Source organism: Colletotrichum tamarilloi (assembly GCF_030869305.1).
Source record: "Colletotrichum tamarilloi strain Tom-12 chromosome Unknown Scaffold_70.1, whole genome shotgun sequence".
NCBI lineage: Eukaryota > Fungi > Ascomycota > Sordariomycetes > Glomerellales > Glomerellaceae > Colletotrichum > Colletotrichum tamarilloi.
The window spans coordinates 85,222-104,868 of record NW_026849452.1 but is presented as its reverse complement, the minus strand read 5'-3'; the positions used below and the strand labels follow the sequence as shown (position 1 = coordinate 104,868).

At 53.3% G+C, this 19,647-nt stretch overlaps 5 protein-coding genes across 5 annotated transcripts; 4 read left to right on the top strand and 1 right to left on the bottom strand.

The window, feature by feature from the left end:
- Positions 1-1,503: 1,503 nt before the first annotated feature.
- CTAM01_11970 (uncharacterized protein) lies at positions 1,504-2,634 on the top strand (the record flags this gene model as incomplete). The annotated part of the gene is made up of 1 exon (XM_060527978.1): positions 1,504-2,634. One exon carries the CDS (start codon positions 1,504-1,506, stop codon positions 2,632-2,634), a length of 1,131 nt encoding a protein of 376 aa, XP_060377387.1.
- Positions 2,635-2,799: 165 nt separating this feature from the next.
- CTAM01_11969 (uncharacterized protein) lies at positions 2,800-3,057 on the top strand (the record flags this gene model as incomplete). Its single annotated transcript, XM_060527977.1, has 1 exon — positions 2,800-3,057. One exon carries the CDS (start codon positions 2,800-2,802, stop codon positions 3,055-3,057), a length of 258 nt encoding a protein of 85 aa, XP_060377386.1.
- A 2,640-nt stretch (positions 3,058-5,697) lies between these two features.
- Positions 5,698-8,419, top strand: CTAM01_11968 (ubiquitin interaction domain-containing protein; the record flags this gene model as incomplete). Its single annotated transcript, XM_060527976.1, has 10 exons — positions 5,698-6,306; positions 6,369-6,478; positions 6,535-6,607; positions 6,660-6,829; positions 6,903-6,979; positions 7,024-7,097; positions 7,194-7,254; positions 7,342-7,526; positions 7,624-7,814; positions 8,026-8,419. 10 exons carry the CDS (start codon positions 5,698-5,700, stop codon positions 8,417-8,419), a joined length of 1,944 nt encoding a protein of 647 aa, XP_060377385.1.
- A 604-nt stretch (positions 8,420-9,023) lies between these two features.
- CTAM01_11967 (uncharacterized protein) lies at positions 9,024-9,200 on the top strand (the record flags this gene model as incomplete). The annotated part of the gene is made up of 1 exon (XM_060527975.1): positions 9,024-9,200. A coding segment is annotated over one exon (177 nt), but the record flags the coding sequence as incomplete, so codon positions are not given.
- A 5,505-nt stretch (positions 9,201-14,705) lies between these two features.
- Positions 14,706-15,366, bottom strand: CTAM01_11966 (uncharacterized protein; the record flags this gene model as incomplete). Its single annotated transcript, XM_060527974.1, has 2 exons — positions 14,706-14,785; positions 14,988-15,366. 2 exons carry the CDS (start codon positions 15,364-15,366, stop codon positions 14,706-14,708), a joined length of 459 nt encoding a protein of 152 aa, XP_060377383.1.
- Between the last annotated feature and the right edge of the window lie 4,281 nt (positions 15,367-19,647).

The window sequence follows — 19,647 nt, the reverse complement described above, 5'->3', positions numbered from 1 at the left end:
CTGTGACCCTAATGTGCCCTGTAGACCTGCCCGGACTACCTGGGAGTAGCAAGCCCATAGCAAACAGTGGGAAAGCGAGCAGATTACCTAAGCTTGCTACGGCTCAAGACAGTCTTCACGTTACCAAAGTGCGCACTGGGCCCAGCAATGGGTCAGCACAAAGTCTCAGGTTGAGACAACTTCTGGAAGCATTTCCCATGGCAGCATGTAGAATAAGTTGAGTCCCTTTAGTAGAGAGTCCTGCAGCGATTTTGAGCATCTAACACAATCGGAGTGAGGGAGGCGAATTTGGAAGACGGCGGGGATTCAGTGACAGTCACACCAAGTAGGAACTGCAGCATTTGCCTCTGACTGGGCAATCGTACTCAGGCATTGGATCTAGGTACCTGACAACGTGAGCGGCCTGACTTGAGTGGCTTGCAGTTGCTCCATGACACCAATCAAGCACGTCTTGGATCCCTCCTCTGCTTTCTACCTGACTTTGGGGCTTTCTTGCGGAATCGGGGTGACGCAGCTCTTCCCAAAAGTCCAGGGCCGTGACTCGTATCAGCAACCTTTTGCCAATCTCGACGATAGAAGCAAGGATGGTGAGGTAATGCGAGCCGTCCGGAGCTGAAGACGGGGAGTAAGGCTGGAAGCGCACGTGAAGGGGTCAACACGGAGATCCACCTCTCTCTTACGGGAGGTCACTGAGCCACGCATAGCCTGTAAGGGGCAACTAGATAAGGAGGGATAATGGGAAAGGTACTTGGTTGGGATCCATGATGGGATGGGATTGGCAGTGACACCGAGGGGACGGGATGACATACCTGCCACCGCCCGCGCTGCGCTACGCTACGCTACCTACTTGCGTATGGATAGGTAGGACAGGCCCCTTAGGTAGGTACCCAACGCGCCTTGCTAGTATGGCGAGATACCTCTGGGCCTCAGACAGGAGGAGGGAAAGTCGGGCAGGTTCCTCAGCGAACACGCCCAATCTGGGCAGGTTTGGCAAGGCACACACACGCACTCACCCAACATCTCCACTCAGCTCAAGGTCTCCTAGCACCGGGGTTACTTAAGCCCCTCTCCCCTCTTTCGCCGCATGCTGTGGCTTTGCCCTTCCCCCGATTCTTGCCATCGTCACCTTACTCGACTCTTCAGCCCGTCACTCATTTGTACGGCAACATGAGCAGAGAATATACACGCGCTTTTCCTGCATCAGACTCTGGCTTCTACTTTTCGCTTTTACTCTCTCCCAATCCGCTTCCTCAAACAGACCATCCTCCTGGCGCTTGAACGTAGCAAAAACAGTACCATCGGAAGAAGGAAAACCCACCATATCTAATCTTGCTACAGCCAGCGTATCCAAGCCTCGCGACCGACAGATACCTTCCTTTCGCCACCATCATATCCTTACCTTCTCAATTAAGGCATTCTTCCCCTTTGTCGACCCTGACTGCCGCCAGTTTCTATCCTGCGGTCGCTGCGACACAACTTACTATCCCATTCCTACGACTCAGAATGCAAGAAACAACAAATCAAGCAAAGCCAACGCCCACTCGTCGCCGACAAAATCGTGGCGGTGGCGGCAAGGCTGCTGGACAGAAGATGTACGCATCAGAGACCGACGTCGCCAATGTCTCAACCTTGGCCTTCGATCAAGCCGGTCATCCTCATACCCCCCAGAAGTCATATTCTGGCTCGCCTGAGCCGCAGTCCGGCAACGGCAACCAGCCTGGCTCCAAACAGCGCTCGCGAAACAAACCTCGGGCTAGGAACCCCAATACCGTAGCTTCGCCTGACGTCACCCGCCAAAACCGCCGCTCGACCCCTCAGAGCATCCCGGTGAACAAGTCGGCAGCGGCCGCTTTCGCTGGCGCGACTTTCCATGCTTCGCCTGCTCCATCAGCCTTACCTATGCCCAGCTTCTATTCAAAGTCCATTCCCGAATCTCCAGGACCCAGGCCGGAAGCCCAACAGCAGCCGTCCCCACCGGCAACCGAACGACAACGCCCGACACCTCAGCATCCTGCGACCGCACCTAGGGCTCACGAGTCGCCTCTTGACGCCATTTTCAGAGCCGATAGAGCTGAAAAGGAACAGGCGCGGCGATCGAGTTCGTTGAACTCGTCCGTTCAAACAGACGGTTCTGAGTCAACCGCTGCCCCTTCGCCCAGGGATGCCAACCATGGCCCTTTCGTTGCAAAACCTTACAACACTCACCCTGGGCACCGTATGCCTCTCCAGAGATCATCTAGTGGAATCTCGGCCCAGGAGCTTGACGGCTTTTCGGGAAAGCCTCTTGGCCCTGCATTCTCCACCCCATACCAAGAGCGCATCCGCGCTGCCCGTGCCGCTCCCAACCAGTCTCCGAATGGCACGAGACCTACGCAGGTCTCGCCTGCCGAGGATCGCTCTGAAGCTCTGAAGAAGTATCTCTTTGGGGGCAAAGGTCTGGCTTCGGCTGCCCAGCCACCAGCTTCGGCTCCGCCAGCTCAGTACGTCCATAACGGCTTCATGGGAAATAACCCGGCCCCTCAGGGCGACCAATCTGCCGATCTCCGCGCCATGGAGGACAACCTGCGCCGCATTCTGAAACTCGAGTCGCCCATGTCATCTACACAATCGGGAGAACGTCCTCTGTACTCTTAGGCGGCCATTGTCTGTCGATTGCAAACAACAAGAAGGTTCATTACACTTGGTACTTGGGGCGTCACTTGGCTGGTTCGCTTTGTGCCGTTGTTCCTCTTTGGAAGACGCAGGAGTACTGGAACTCATCTGGCATGTGAATGAGAGTCTGCGCTGCTTCTATTTGATATGACTTGTTACTTTGTCTTGCTGGGTGTCTTGGGGTTGCGGGAAAGCGGGAAAGCGGGAAAGCGGCAGGAGCTCGCAGTTGCTTTACGTGCCTACCTGAGATTCTACTTGATACCCGAAAGCGATGTTGATGTTCTCTTTTCAGTTAGGACCAATTCATATTCCGTTTCCATCTTTCATGTTCGATCATGTTTGTATCCATTCGAATTAGACGACTATCAAGATATATACTTGGTGGCGTTGGTGGTCCAGCTCTGATCTAATCCTTCACACTTTTGGCATACTTGGACGGCCGACCAAACAGGACAGTATCAAAATAGTTTGAGAGGGAGCTTTCTGTAAACAATGTACTAGCGATGTTTCTGTCCTTGGTGAAGTGCCGTGGTTATGCTACTTGAGCAGACTACCGCGCAGCCCTTGAACATGTCCCTACCTATACATGGCCAATCTGGGGTGTCTGTTATGTAACAGTTCACTGTGGACTTTCCAACCAGCACCTGTGATGCAATATTCCCTAGCCTCCCTTTTCCAATATTCAACGTCACCGGCCCCTTTCTTGTGACGAAGCCTCTCTGCTTCTTCAACTTACTGAGCAACTTAATGTCGGATATCAGCATTTATCTTTAGACCAAGTCGGATGATGGTATATAGACGTAGCACAACCTTAGACTTTTAAACTAGAAACTCGGATGAGCAGCGGGAAGCTTTTAGAAGCCCCTGAGGGTGAGACTACGGCCGCCCCAGCAATTAACTTCCTGGCTAAGTCACTGATTCTCGTGTCGCTCTAAGCTCATCCATCAACCAGGAGCCGCAGCACAATGGACCACCTCTATGATCTCTCACTAGGGGAACATCATCCCTGGCATAACGCATCAAGGGGGCAGTGGTACGCTCCTGTCAAAACCCGGCTCACGCTGCCAAGCTCTAGTTATGTGTATATTCTAGGCGATCGCCTTGATTGCCTACGGTGCCAGTTCTCCGTCCTGAAAGAAACGTTCGTCAAATACATGTTTATACATAACTCCTTGTCCTTACGTCTTCCGGCGGTGGCGGTGCATTAGAGAAGCCGGCGACGAAAAGGGCGACGCTCCAGTAGCATCAGTCTGTCTGTGAGTTTTAAAGGGATTGTCTTATTGAAATCTCTTTGGTAAGTTTCGCATTCAGGTTCAACATGGGAGATAGCCTGAAAGACGTCCCCTGACCGCTAATTGTAAAATATTGATGCTATTACATAACTATTGCCCAAAGGCTACATTTTCATTGTAATACAAATACAGACACTCGTATTATGCTGGATGAATCAACCGCTACGTGGTTTTCACGAATGCACGTAAGTTGGCGTCATGACATACTTGTTAAGACAATCCTACTCATTCGGCGCCGAGACAGCGGAAAGAACTTTGTCCTCATCTCCAATATGTAGGTTTTGTATCCTGGGGTCTGAGTAAGAGTATGATAACGCCCGAAAAGGATCCCCGAGGGTTCTGTTGGTTGCAGCATCAGACCGCAATAAATGTATAGGGATCAGCATGATGGCTCCGTCTAGCCTGACACGATGCTGACAGAAGTGAACTAGCGAGAGAAGTTTACACCTTACTTTGAGAGGCATAAGATATAGTCTGACTAGGAGCTGAAGTGCCGTCTATCTCGTCCATTCCGCCAGTGTGGCTTGCGAGACACTGGGCCCACGAACGTTTCCATCAGTGTTATTCAATCCGCTTGTTCTGGGCTTCCGTCGGAATGATAGACGTCAGCATGCTCAAGATAATGAGTTACCGAATCAAACATCCACGAGATCAGGGCATAAGAAGTATCGATCCCAAGCTGGAAGATCCTGTACCTTGGTCATTGGGTTTGAGTATCAGCAACCCATAATAGACGATATTCTCGACCAGGGGCATTTTCACAACCATTCAGCTTTCGTGGAACAATGAGACTCCCTTTATCTAAAGTGTTCAAAACAACTTCTTATACTCAGCCGGAATTCCAAACATCGCTTGCCCCAACGCTGTCTTCAACCAAGTCATTCGGTTCTCAATCCAAAGTAGCAACACTTGGGCAAGAAGAGCCACCGAAAGATGTAGATGGAACTTCCTGGTCACTTTCTTGCGGTATTCGGGGTTGCATGGGTTATCAGACATGGTAGCATTTGATTCGTATCAATCGCCTCTGCGACTACTGCCAGCCCGGATGTAGCAAATAGTTGGTGTCGATAAACCACAACAGCACGACAAAGCCGAAGGGTTTTTACAGATAGTGGACAAAACGTGGTAGATCATACAAACGACAAAGAAACGAAAATGTTCTGTACACCAGCAGAATATTCGAAAGTTTACGTGAGATTTTGAAAGTTAGAAGACATCATGGTTGAAGTGCGATGCATTGTCCGACGCGAATCTGATGCCTACATCGGTCATGCTTTCGAGGTTGATAGCAATAGCCCCTCCAAAAGAGATACTTGAGACAGATGGCATCTTCAATCAATATATCGACCTTCGCCGTTGTTTTAGGAATCAACTTGTCAACACACCCATGGGACTGGATGTAACAAACCGACCCAATTTCGATATCGCTGTAAAGCTGATAGCATAAGTGCCATTCAAGCGTGGATATGTAGGAAAATGCACATGCACCAAAAGGAAAGATCAGACACGAGAGCACGTGACTTCGCGAGCTGACGAACGGAAAGATGGGTCTTGGTTACACGTCGGCCGTGTAATTGACGTCGTCCAATGTTCACCATCATCACGACGAAGTGGTCCTAGTGCCGACGCTTCACTGCACTAAATTGTTTGCAAAAATTCAACTCCAGGAAGATCGAAAAAGCTCGCTGGGAATTGCAGCTGTCTTTTCAAGCCAGCAAGTACAGCCAAAGGCAGCAAAACCTCGCGAGCAATTATGAGTTCGCACAATAATCGGGCGCGACCCCAGTCGCCAAGCGCAGATGACGATCCAGATCTCGCATTAGCCATTGCACTCTCTTTACAGCAAGAGGAATTCGACAACGACGACAGAACCAAGGCTGCGTCATCTGCAACGAAGCTTCCGACATCGTCAGCCACTAACACAGGCCCGTTAGGGCTGTTGGCCCTCGACCGCAAGAAAATGGAAGAGGAACGTATAGCAAGACTGAAGAAGCGTTCAGCTGCAGAGGCTGGTATTGATACCCAATCCTCACAGAGCTTAAAGTTGCTACGCCCTGGAGTCTCTGAGACCCATAAGGTTACTGGTACCGCAAAGTCCAAGGCAGCGACACCAGCAATATCTGCAACACCAGCCGCAAATCCTTTGGAATTACCATTTTCGAAAGGAGCGTTCAAGCGCACTTGGGCCTTCGGCTGCCCCAGAAACGGGGAAGATATCAAGATTGAGGAAGTCCTTCAGAAGGACAAACTACAGCTGGCCGTGCTCTCATCCTTCCAATGGGACGAGGAATGGCTTCTCTCGAAGGTCAATGTCCGAAACACCAAGATGCTTCTAGTCGCCTACGCAAATAACGATGCCGAGGTATGTTGGAAGACTGTCTTACATTTCTTGGTCGAGTGCTGAGCTTGCGCTTCATATTCTAGAAAGCCAACATCCGCTCAAACATTCCGGCCGGTAGTCTCATCAAATTTTGCTTTCCGCCAATGCATGGCGGGTACATGCATTCCAAGTTGCAGATCTTGAAGTATGAAGGGTAAGTTGGATCTCAACTGTTTAAGCTACCAGTAGCCATCTAACACCGACACGCAGTTGCCTCCGTATTGTAATTCCTTCCGGCAATCTGGTTCCTTACGACTGGGGAGAGACGGGTCAGCTGGAAAACGTTTGAGCTCCCAACTTGACTTATTCTTGATGGTCTGGCTGACTCTACCTAGATGATCTTTCTGATCGACCTGCCCCGGCTCAATGGGCCACCTATCGAGACATCATTCGGCACCGAGCTCCGACGCTTCCTAAGAGCGCTTGGCCTTGACGACAAATTGGTGAAGAGCCTGGACAACTACGACTTCTCCGAGACAAGCCGTTATGGTTTCGTCCATTCCATGTCAGTAGCAATAGCCAACAGGGCAGCCCGATATAAGATGACATCCTGACTGAAGGCTGACATCGACCCATAGCTCTGGCAGCCATACGAAGGAAGCTTGGCAACACACAGGCCAGTCTACCCCTTCTGCTCGGGACGCGATGACTTCATGTTCGTGGCAAGTCAAAATTGTGCTGACTTAGACTTTCGATTAGGCTACTGCGGCTTAGGGAGCATTATCCGAAGCTTGGGTTTGGCAACCGAGAATGCCGTTGACATTGACTATGTGGTACGTAGGTGGTCTGCGCGGTCTTTTGGCTGAGCAAGTTGCCCAGCTCTTGGCGAGCGGTGACCAGGGGTGTTGCTAACAAATTTGTCATCCCAGGCATCTTCACTGGGATCGCTAAACCATGGGTTCTTAACGATGATATACTATGCCTGTCAAGGTGCGTGTGGTTGCAATCAAGCCTGCTGAGGTTTGTCAGGGTGAAAAGATCAGCATACTAACGCTCCATTGCTGGCACTCCTTGCAGGCGACTCAGGCATGAAAGAATACGAAGCCAGGCAGTCCAAAATGACCAAGAGCAAGGCTGCAAAAACAGGCTTGGGTGGTTCCAGACCGGTCGACATTGACAAGGAGCCGCTCCAATTGCAGCATCATTTCCGCATCTATTTCCCTACCGAAAAGACCGTTTCTAGTAGCCGGGGCGGTAGATCTGTAAGTTGTGTGCCGGCCGGGATCGCCGCGTTACCGGTCGATCCTGCTGCCCAAGTCCCCATGTATTTTCCCCGTATGCTCATTTTACGTGATCTAGTCTGCCGGCACCATTTGCATGCAAGAGAAATGGTGGAATTCTTCAACGTTTCCGCGAGAATTGATGCGAGATTGCCAAAGCGCCAGAGGTGGCCTGTTACTACATAGCAAAGCCATATTCGTCCGTGAGCGGGCGCACGACGGCGCAGTCTGGGCATACGTGGGGAGTGCAAACTTGTCGGAGAGCGCATGGTAAGTCAAACAGGAACCCTCGCGATTGGCCTGCAGGCTACCCTTAGTGGTAAGGGCTGTGTGACGAAGAGTGAAGGGGCAGTCTAGTGTAGTGTACTGTCTCGTCTCAGTGAGGGAGACACATCACAGAAGGGGCAAAGCCTACTGTCTGAGGGCAGCGTGAAGAAACGACGTGGGTCGATCATAAGGCTGACCTAGATTGAACTTTTAGGGGCCGATTAGTGAAGGACCGGGAGTCGGGAACGGCCAAGCTCACTTGTCGCAACTGGGAGTGCGGCGTGTTAGTCGCGGTCAAGGACAGCTCGGCAAGTACTGGGGACCAAGACGCACAGGCTCAGTCGCGTCCGCAGGCAAAGGCGCAGACTGTGACGCTGGAGGGGCATGCCGAGAGCGAGGAGACATTGAAGGGCAAGGAGGGAACGACGGCGGCAGCGGCAGAGAGCATGGGGAAGCGGCGGCATCAGCAGCTCGATCAGGACGGATCGGTGGGCCTCGATGGAGTGTTTGGAGCGACGATGCCTATTCCAATGAGGGTGCCGGCGAGGCGCTACACGTCAGATGAATCGGCAGCCAGCCGGCCATGGTTTTTTATGAAGGCCGGCTGAGAAGAGAGCAAGCAGGGGTGGGGGTGTGATTCAGCTGAGACACCTTTTTGAAGGATGACCAGTGGCAGCTAGTAAGTCCAGCAGCACCAGTAAGCATGCAGCATGGAGAGCGAGGGAGAGGGAGACCGGGAGGGAGAGAGAAAGAGAAAGAGAGAGAGAGAGAGACAGCATGGAGCCAAGCGTGTGCAGACTGCAGAGCACGGACGTGGATCTTCACGGATGGCATGGCGTCGTCTCAACCTGGAGCAAGCCCCGGGTCGGCCGGGCTAATTAGCCCTCCGATGGCGGTACCAATCCTGCCGTACCTAGCTTGCTGGCCAACTTGTTCTGTCTAGCGTTCCGCAACAGTGTACATATGGAAGACTAGTCTACTCTGAGGTAGCGAATGGATGGGTATGGTACCTTTTTCCGAGTCATCGCGCTCCCAAAGAATCCTGCAATTGGATGGGCAAGGGGTTTATGGTCAGGAAGTTGTGGCAATGCCTTCTTCGTACATTTCCTTCTCCAAGGCGCCTAGTGGCGGCCGTTGTCGGGTTGCAGATAGTGAGCGAGAAGGTCGAGAAGCTACGGATACTCACGTTAGTGTCCATTTCATCATGTGTATATAGAATCCGAATGCGGTGAAGAGACTGCTGCACGATGCGCAGTTGACGGACTACTAGACGCACATTGGAGTGTTCCACGATACCGAAGGACAGGTTGGCCCACATGCCGGACAAACCCGGTGGGCTGGGTATGGAAGGCAGACCTTGTCAATGTTGCAGTTCAGCAATATAATTAAATACAAATCGATGATGGAGATGTCCAGAGGGCCCCCAGAGGATATGGGAGGGGCTTGTTGTCAGTCAGGGGTCAGGTCTACTGTATGGAAACAAGAAGCAGTCGATGTGTGTAAGGGGCGGGATCGATGGGAAAGTGGCCGGTTGATCAGGGGTGAATCTATCGAACGCAACGGTGAGGTGTGTTGCAAACTATGTGTATCCGTAGGAACAACCAAGTACGAAATACTGGTTGTAGCGGAGGTAACGTTTGTCGGCGATTGGGTGATGCTTGGCTTTGATGGGCACTGGTAAATGGAACGGGGCTAGAGAGAGAGAAAGAGATATGATGATGGTGAAGAAAGCGAAAGAGAAAGTGGCACCCAAAAGGCCGGCGGTGTTTGATCGTTCGTGATGCGTGAAGTGGGCGGCGACTGAGGGCATGGAGTTGGATTTACCGTCCGTACCAGTAGCCGCATCGAGGCATATGGATGGATACTAGTCTACGGGGCATGGCTATGCGGCTATTATCATTATCCGTAGATAGCACGGCGAGTTATCCAGAATGCTAGCCAGTGATGATGATGATTGGTGATTTTTTTTGTTATTTGTTTTTGTCTCGTCTACGTTTCGCGTCATCTGCAGAATTTGTACCCTGACCCCCTCGAAATTATGTCAAGCAGGAGAAAGCATTGGGAGGACCGACGTCTTGGCAACGACTTTTGCGTGCCGTGATGGTCTGCTTTGCTGGCTTGGCACGTCGAGATGAAGGCAAAGATGGAAAGCGGAGTTGGTGTTGAAGTTGATCAGAATTTGCTGCCAAGACTCTAACCCAAGCGTGGCACGCGCGCGGTATTGCAATGCCGGTCGGTACACAGGCATACCTACAAGCATACAGGCACAGGCACACAGGCACGATGAGGTCTCACCATTATCCATTCCCTCCCAAATGAATGTGGATGAGACATGCATAGCAAACGAGTCCAAGTCCCATGGTCCTCAAGTCCCCGATTCAGGACCCAAGACTCCAGAACCCAAGGTGATAAGGTCAGAGGGAGCGTTTGGATGCGGTGTAGTGCGGATATACTACAACGTACAAACCCGCTTTGGAAGCTTGGCACAGTCGGGGTCCTTGTCAAGTTGGGCCGCTAGTGCGAACTCCAGATTGTGAGATCGCAGCTCTTCTGGTGCCAAACACTGGTTTCCCTTTTCTTTTTCGGATAGTGGTGTGAATGGATGGGGGTTGGTGTGCTGCGTGGGGAGCAAAGTGGTGCGTGGGCGGGACCTTGAACGTGCGTGGGCGTCGTATGGGCGTAGTGTACTCCGTACATCTTTGCCTTCATCGGACACACTCCCACCCCCTTCTCTCGCTCTCTTTTTCTCTCTCTCGTTCTCTCTCGTTACGAATACCTACCAGCTGCCTACCCAGTCAGCTAGTGTACCTACCCCGTATAGATGCACCATACAGAGAGTACATTTGGAGCACAAAGTACGCAGGCAGTCAGTATTCATTATCAGTCTCTGTGTATCCTATGGAAGCGTATCTGTGCAGGGCATCTCTCTCTTTCTCTCTTGTCACTGGCCGGCTGTCCATGTGGAGGATAACTCCATCTTCTCTCCATCTACTCCCCTGCTCACCATATACCTACGCCCTCGCTGGGCAGTCCACCTATTCACTAGCTCACATGCTTCTTAATTCCTTTCTTCTGCCATCCATAGAGCCTAGTAAGGGAAGGGAGAGAAGAGGAAAGGGTCAATATGCATGGAGGGTCCTTATTGGCAGTGACAGGGCCACAGCACTGACATAACATGGCCCGCCTAATTTCTCTTATTCCATCTTTTTCTTTTTGTTCCACATCCAGCCTACGGAGTTATTACCTCCCACTCTTTTGATCATGTCACCCACAAGCCTCGTGAGCCACATGTGTCGCTGACGTCGCTCTGCGTGCGAAGCACCAGATCGTTGCCGCCTTCGGGCTCGTTTCCTTTCCTTAGCTTGGGGCTATGGTATGGAGTCCCCGTCCAAACGTTTTGGCGGATATTTCTGCTCGGGGAGATGGTGGAGCAGCGATCAACTCTTTTGCCGGAACCACGACATGGGCTTGATTGGTTCAAAGATGGGATAACTCGGTTGGGTACGAAGTATAGATGCTGAAGAAAAGATGGTGGGCAAAGTTAGGTTGAGTTGCCTCCCGGAATCCCAGCCTTCTACCATGCCACAGTACTCCGTACAGTCACCAGGAAGAGGAGGGATGTGCAACTGCAAGCAGATGAACGGCCGAGATGGAGGAGAAGAGAGGACAGAGAAGGGGGTCCGGCGCCGGGATGCGGACTTGTCACGGCCGCATGCACCGGCACCATCCACCACCCCCTTGCTGTTGGTCTTTGCCATTTGGTGTGTCTGAACTTCTAGAGTTACAAGTGTCGTCCCTTTTGGTTCCCTTGGCTAGCAATGCTATTATCCGGTGCGCGGTTATGTATGCTAAGAAGTGTCATCTAGTTGCAGTGGGACAACGTACGTGATGGGGTCGCATCACTGTAACCACCTCACGCTACCCGACTGCTCCCTAGCCGGCCAAGGACTTCCTGAAAGTTGAGCAATGTGACATGGTGCCTCTACCCAACCCACTCATACCGGATGGGCCGAGTTTCTTTCTGGAGGGCTCGGGGGACCTTTGCCTGTCTGCCCGGACAGATATTACGTGAACCAACGAGATTGAGCCAGGGGGACCAAAGTATGGAGACAAACATTCTGACTCTTACTAGCAAGAGAGGTACATACCAGTGTCAAGACTCGAGAGTCAATAGATGGACTAAGGGTAGGAGGCGATGATGGCGAGATGGGATCAAAACCAATTCATCGGACAGGGTCTAGGGCACCGGGGACCAAACGTTTCAACTCTGCTGTGATGAAAAACGAAAGACGCTATACCATTAAGGGGGGAGGGAGAGAAGCCAAGCAAGTTGCAGGCAAGCCGCAAATTGGAATAGGAGCAAAAAATAGACATTTTAGTCTATTTTGCGGCGGGTGGGAAGAGCATGGGAATTTCTCTGATCTGATCTACGGATCCCTTGGACTCTGGAGACTGGAGACTGGACACTACACAAGGAACCAGGGCAAGCCCGCAAGGCAGGCCGCAGGCCTCAATCCTGGAACCAGACAAAGAGGCGGAGACGGGCACTTTTGTCGTTGATCTAATTACCTGCACCCCGCCAACTACTACACGGCAATTTCTGTGCTACAGCGGCCCCGGCGAAGACCATGGGGAAACATCTCACTCAACGGGCGTACAGGGACAGGGGCGGCATGGCGGAGACATACGTAGAATGATGAAGTACTGAGTATCCGTATTCTTTTCCTATGAACAAAAAAGGTACGGAGTACGGAGTGCTTCTCGTCACTTTTGAGTATGCGTGATGGGCCTCCTTGGCTCCCGTCTCTGCAGACTGCAGCTGCTTCGCCGCCATCCTGTTAAGCTTCCAGTCCTCCCGCTTCCACGCAGCCAAGTAGCGCGCCACTTCCGAATCATCTACACAGTAGGGGCCCAGAGAGCTGCACCGGGATTGACATTGGTTCTTACCAGCCTGGCCGCTGCTTTTGGTGTAAGCCGCGGCGGCTTCGGGCCCAGGGGAATGGTTGAAGTCTGAACCAGGGCAAGGGGGTGCCAGTGGGGGTCCGGTCGTTGTGAGCGAGGTCGGAATTGTGGGAGTTAATCTTTGTCCGTCATAAATCTTCTCCTGTGTTTTCTATACGGGTAGCTAGGCATGTTGATGAGTGATCAACAAGTATGCAGATGGCGAAGTCGATCGAGGTGCATCCGCTGCCCGCATCGCCTAATCTTGCTAGCTGGGAGTTGAGTGTGCGCTTGCTGCAAACCCTTGGCCCGTCATTCCCAGGGGCCAAGTACCCAAGATTGACCAACTTCGCCAAATACTTCCCTGTCTTATTCATGAGACGCGCTTTTTGCTCGCGTTCCTCTACTAGATCTTGTTGCGGTTTAGCCCCGGTCATGCTAAGAGAGAATGTGGGCAAGGCGAGGCGCCAAAAAGCCAAGCCCAAACTTCTCAACCTCCTCGAGTGCCAAGATGGAGTTGGAGCTATGGACACACATATGCGTAGGTACACAACTTGGCGAGGCGATATCGCGCTTGTCTTGGCTTTGGTGGAAAGACACCACCTTCCGTGTGGCGTAGGCTCATGTACCTACCGCAACGTCAGGCTGGCGGGCGGGAGGGGTCCCGAAGTCCATGCAACACTGCCGCAGACTAGGCGATATAGATCATGGCGGGGAGTTAGGGTGGCGACGGATAGACAAGCATAGAGAAAGTCCATTGGACCGTGGGCCTTAGCCATCCCAATGACGACGAACAGACGAAGCGGTGGCTTGCTCGCGCTCCTAACTAGCAGCCGCATAAGCATTATCGTATCATTTCCACAGGTCTAGCGTCTTCCGGGGGGGGGGGGGCGCTTCTCAAATAAGAGGCGCGCCAAGATATATCTTGGCACAATGACTTTTTTTGTGGCACGTGTACGCATATGCGGCAAACAAAATGATTGATTTCTGAGGAGAGAGGGCTTGGGATTTTGGGTGATGAGGAAAAGAGGACTTGGCAAGTTGGCAAGTTGGCAGAGAGAGGCTTGGGTCTTGGCAAAAACTTGCTCACCATCATCATGCGCCTCGCTATCGCGAGTATCCGTACCCATACCCGACTTGTCTACTCTCGCTCCGCCACGCCCGAGGGGCTAGATCTCGCATCACACGGCACCACGTAGGATCACCTTGATGGCGAGCCAAGAAAAAGAATTGATAGATCATGGTTCGGGAAGTGAGGGGGAAATGGCTTGGGAGGATACCAAGGGCCGGGGAGGGGTGGTGACTGAAGGTGGTGGTCATTCGGCGCCGGCGGCTGTGCCGGCACCGGCCTTCCGGAAGCCCGGCGGGCAGACGTAACAGTCCGTCCGGAAGGTGGAGGCGGAGGTAGAGATGAGCAAGCGACGTGGGAAGACCGGCAAGCGAGACACTCGACCTGATACTGTCACGATACCAACGGGGCTGGGCGGGGTGTGACGATGACGAAGGGCCAATACTAGGGAAGGGAGGGGAAGGGGGAGAGCATGTGTTCATGACCAGCCAAGTCCACGCCAAGCTGTTTGATGCCAAGCTTGGTGATGAATGCCAGAGTCGAGACTCAATGGCCACGGCCAGACAAGAAGACGTTGCCAGACTGCTGACGATGTGCGACGAGGGTTCGACACCTTGTTGCTCCTTTACGCTAGTCTAGACTGCTCCTCTCATATGGCTATCCGTACTTAGACGTGTTCGACGATTCCATGGTGTTATTAGTGACGGTCCCTTTGTTTCTGAGCGTGACAAATTTGACAAGACCCCTCCCCCATGTCCCACGCCAAGATAAATCGCGGCACGGCGGCAAGTTTAAGATGGCTTGGATCTTTTCCGCACCCGTTGCTGCCGCCCGCCGCCGTCAGTTTGCGGTGAAGGCCATGTGCAGGGCCCATATCAAGGTTGTTACAAGGCGCGGCGACCGCGGCCGCGGTCACGGCGGCTGTTGCTTGCTCGCCTGGCTCTGGCGACGTTGCGGGCGGGAGCTGGGATCAAGGGATTAATATGGCAGTGGTGCGAATGGCAGACCAGGCTGTCTGCGGGGATCCAAGTCACTTGACTACAGCTATATATGATGAGAGACGGGGGTATCCCCATCTCTGGGACGGTCGATTCCCTCATGTTTGAATATGTGCCAAGAGCTTCACCCCTGGTCACTCAGTGCCCCCCCTGGCTGATCTGACATACCTTGTCTTGGCCTCTGTTGAGCGCAGATACCCTCGAGAGTCGGGACTGACTGATATAGCAAAAAAGAGGGAAAGGTGAGGGGCCACAATTCAAATTGGAGACAGGGAACGTGAGAGAGAAACCGAGATGGGTCTTGACAGGCAGGGAATCTGGATAGCACCGTGACTGGGGTGAAAAGAGGAAAGGGCAGGAAATAAGTCAAGCGGAGAAGGGCAGACAGGCCGACAGACCGCCTGTGAGGCTGTGAAAATATCGGTGAGGTGAGCTGTGTGCAAAAGACGAGGAAACATGAGAAACATCTACGCGTTGTGAGGTGTCGTGGAGCGAGGCTCATCACCGCCGACATTAGAAATGATCCAAGCCGGCCGGCGATTCTCATAAGCAAGTAGTGCCGCACGGCGAACGTACCGGTCACACATTTGCGTCTTCCCCTTGTGGCCCGGACGGTCTACGGAGTAAGGTGGACCGTGACAGCCCCTTGGGACACGCTTACACCGTGGTCGGGGTCCAAACAGAGCCTCTCTTCTGACAATAGAGAAAGATAGGCCGATGACATACTCTCATCTGTCGTACGGAGAGTTAAGAGGGGCCGTCATTGGCCCATACGGGATCCTGGTCAGACAGGTTGGTGAGGTGCCGGGCCACTGTGGGTAAGACAAGGGGCAAGAAGCTACCGGTAGGCTGAGCCAGACATTCGGACGCTCTGTTGTTCTCTCCAGCCTCCAGCATGTGGAAGCGCTGTGCGTGTAACCGTATGTATCACAGTACTCGTTCACAGTGATAGTGCCTTGTCCCCCTCCTTGGGACAGCTAAAGTCGGGTAAGACAAGACCAGCAAGATGGTAATACACTGACGGAACCACCACTCGACAGGAGTCCAATGGGGTCAAGGCTACGCGCCGGATTTGGCTGAAACCATCTTTCTCTATCACACAGTCCAGAACCCCCATCTTTCCCCCAGCTGCGGGTAGGTATCTGTGCCGTGCTCGAGCTGCAGTCTAACGTGGCACAGCAGTCAAGACTCCTCCCGTGGAGCAGGCTAGGTGCGACACTGGAAGGCTTAACGTGACAACAATGCATCGGGTCTAGATGGCGAAATTCGCTGTGCCCACGCCATCGTCGTGTTAGTCTACAGTGAACTGCGAAACCACGACACGTCAAACATTTACCATGCAGGCCAAAGGTCTGCAGCCGCACTGGCATTTCGGCCGGTTCGGTTCTGGCCGTCAATCCATTCTTGTTTGGTTTTGTTTTAGCTCAGGTTTTCGACATCTCCTAGACCAATGGCAACAGATGCGTGACCTTGGACGTGTGCACCATGTCTTTCGAGGCTTGGATCTGTGCCATCAGTGAGTACAACGTCTCCAAGCTCCGAGTCGGAGGTAGGTAGTTTGGTCGACTTCAGTCTAGCTCAATCTGGACATAGCCAGCAAAGAACTGAAGCTGATGCGCTACCTTAGCGTACCGGGATAGGGTAACCAAGAAAAGGAGGCCAAGGATAGGTGTTAAGGACTTGAGAAGTTGAGATGGAGTGATGGTATCCGCACACTACTCCGTACGGATAGTATTGTATGCAAAGTGTCCGTAGATGACGGAGTTCTTGGGTGTTACGGACGTGCCTCCGCGAGTCGTGATCAGGTTGGCTGGGAGCCCTGCCTACCTGGCGGGAATCATCGGAAACGTCGCCATTGCCCATCATCGCGACAGGACCAGGCCAAGCGAGCTCGGGGAACAAGTGCGACACAGAGTGACAAGGCGTCATGGGCGGGGTAGGGGACGTGAGGCATTCGACGAGGCTACAAGGCATATGTCGGCGGGGAGCTTGCTAATGGGGAGCGGGGAGCTCAGCGAGCGGGCGGGCGCATGAGAGATGGCCAAGACGAATGTGAGGCCGGTGAAGTGGGCATGGGTGGCCCAGCAGGATGGGACGAGAGGGGAGCATGGGGTATCTTCGCTCTTGTGCTTTTTCCGTCCGTCTCTTGTTGATCACTTGTGGGTGTATCGGCCTCTGAAAGGGTATGGCCATGCGCTCGATGGCATCCCTAGTGTAACAGGGAAAGCTGAAGGGCCATCCCGTTCATTCTCTGGCTTTCTCTCTCTCCGCCTTCTCTGGCCCATCTCACCCATCTCCCTATGTCGGCCCTGTCGTCTCGACTCTCTCAACTCTCTCGTGCCGACATCCTTTGGCCCCATTTCGCCTCAACCCCCGGTCCTCGAACCTCAACCCTTCTCGGCCCCCTCATCTGTGAGAAACCCCTCCGGGTCTCTTCCAGGAAGGAGGAAATCAAAGTAAGGGTGAAAAGACCATGACAAGAAAGGCGTCATGGCCTGTCGATGTCGATATGGGAATAAGACGGTTGAGCTGGAGCATCAGCGTCCACTTAGCTAGGGCGGTTGGGTGAACGAGTCTAGCGTCGAACACACGGCTGCTCGGACACGACAAAGCAGTGTCGCCGGACCACTGGCGTTGCGACCGCTTCGCGGAGGCCCGCGGAGTGCGGGAGCCCCGCGTCCGCCTCAGGCCTGCTAACTTGCCTGCCCATTGCATTTGTATGTACGTAGTCAACCGCAATCCGCCATCCATGTCTGGGATCTGGGTACTGTGAGAATCCGCTTTGGTGTCCCAACTCCCATCTGTTCAAAAGGCCCTTACCACGTGAGGCGGACCAAGGCCAGACAACAAGGCGAGCGGTCGAGTACCCAGAACCGTGCTCGGGCCCTTTCTAGGCTCATCAGGCTATGACACCACTAGACGCGAGATTTTGTTAAATAACGATACAGAATCAGGCCACTCGTACACAAGGCGGGCAGACAAACCACACCCCCAGACACTAGTCGACTCCAGTGTGAGATGCGTCGCGCCCGCTCAAGGATACCAATGTAGTAATCCAAGGGCCAAGAATGAGAGCAGAGCGAAGAGGAAATGGCATGTCCAAGGATCAAGAATAAGACTCGTGGGGCGTAGGGATTCCGCCGCGGACGCACGCAGGCTATCGTCAGTGTCTGTTGTGGATGATTTCCTGTTTGTTGACTAAGCGGATGCTGTTTACATCCGTACTTCATCCTCATCGTCTTTCCGGGGCTGAGCTTAGAACCCCAGCCTCGTTTACTTGGCGGCGGGCATGAGTGAGGCCTGCCCGGAGTGAGACTGAGTTGGCCAAATTGGGGTAGTACACTCATACTGAAGTCGCAATTGAGGATACTGCTCATTTGCCTGCAGATTCTCGATCAACGTAGGACCGGCCATGGGGTTTGAATTGGAGTAGGTACTGTGGTACCCAATGGAGTCTGAAGATGAACAACGACCCCAGCGCATTCACTGAGACAGGCGTGGAGCTCTAGCCCCAACAGCAAGACTCAACAACCGGTGCCGTCATCAGAATTGAATTCGCAGGACAGAGTGCCGGTTCGGCATCCAAGGCACGCTTCCGGTAGGTCGGGAACCGAGGCGATTGGCGGCCTCGTTTGGCTTCTTCGTCGCTTGTGTGAACGATTGGTCGGTTCAAGTCAGGATGATATCGCCGACGGCCGATGGCCAATGGTGGTCCAGTCTCTGCATATCATGAGCCCTTGATCAAAGTCCGGCCGGCCGAGTCTCTATTGTTGCCCACGGACATCGGGCTTTGATTACTGCATTGGTCCGTGTGAGTAGTGAACCTGAAGGCCGTCGGTGAGGTGGTCAGGCAAGGTAGGTGTGGTAAGGTTGGTAGGTCTTGTCTCAGGCTCTTCCTTGGCTATTGAGCGGGAACCCAGGCTCCCAGTCGCTGGCCCCCTTGGCGGCTGTGAGGGAGTATTCGTAGGGAGTTAGGACCCAGGCCCAGGGAGCGATGTCCAGAACTTCAGGCTTCGGGAGCATAGACAATGAACCGGGATAAGAGGGTCAGCCCTGGTCATGGCCCTTCCAAGTTCCCCGGGGAAGGGGGTCAGGCTAATTAGCAGGGCTACGAAGGAGACACTTCTTCTATGCTCCCGCTCCCGCCCTCGAGTCTTGCCCGCCCTCGCAAGGTACGGATACTTACATTGCCTTCTCAATTTGCCCCCTTTGACGTAGGGGTAGGTTGTGAGTTGGGACAGATTCATCGAGGAGGACACATCCTGGGAACATGGCAGAATGGTACGGGTATCCCGTTGAAGAATGAAGAGTCCAGTTGCTGGTACAAGGTTGGAACTCATGTTGTCTGAGCTCCGGGTCCGACTCCGGCTCCAGCACTAGCTTGACCAGATGGGGTGCCTAGGTCCAGGATGCAACAGGGAGAAACTCGTCGATTTCGGGCTGCCAATGCGGGAGCGTTCATCGTGCCTCAATGGAGAGTTTTCAGACAGCACGAGCAGTGTCCGTACGTCTGGCCGGTTCTGATGTAGGATGAGATGAGATGCGAGAGGTGATCGAAAGTTGAAGGTTGGGTGGGTGGGTTGCGAGATGAATGGGTGCTGCTGGCAGGTATCCGTAGCGGCGTGGTACAGAATACCCTTCCAATTGCAACCCCAGTGTCCCCCGTCCGGCCGCAGAAACAAATGGAGGATGTGTCGTCGGGGCCGGCTCCGGGCCCCGCACAGCCGAGCTGCGAGATTGGTGGTCGATACAGGCGAGCTATCCAGGATAAATGCTGTGAGATGAAGCCCAAGACGCAAAGAAAAGAGGGGAAGGGTGGTTTGCTATT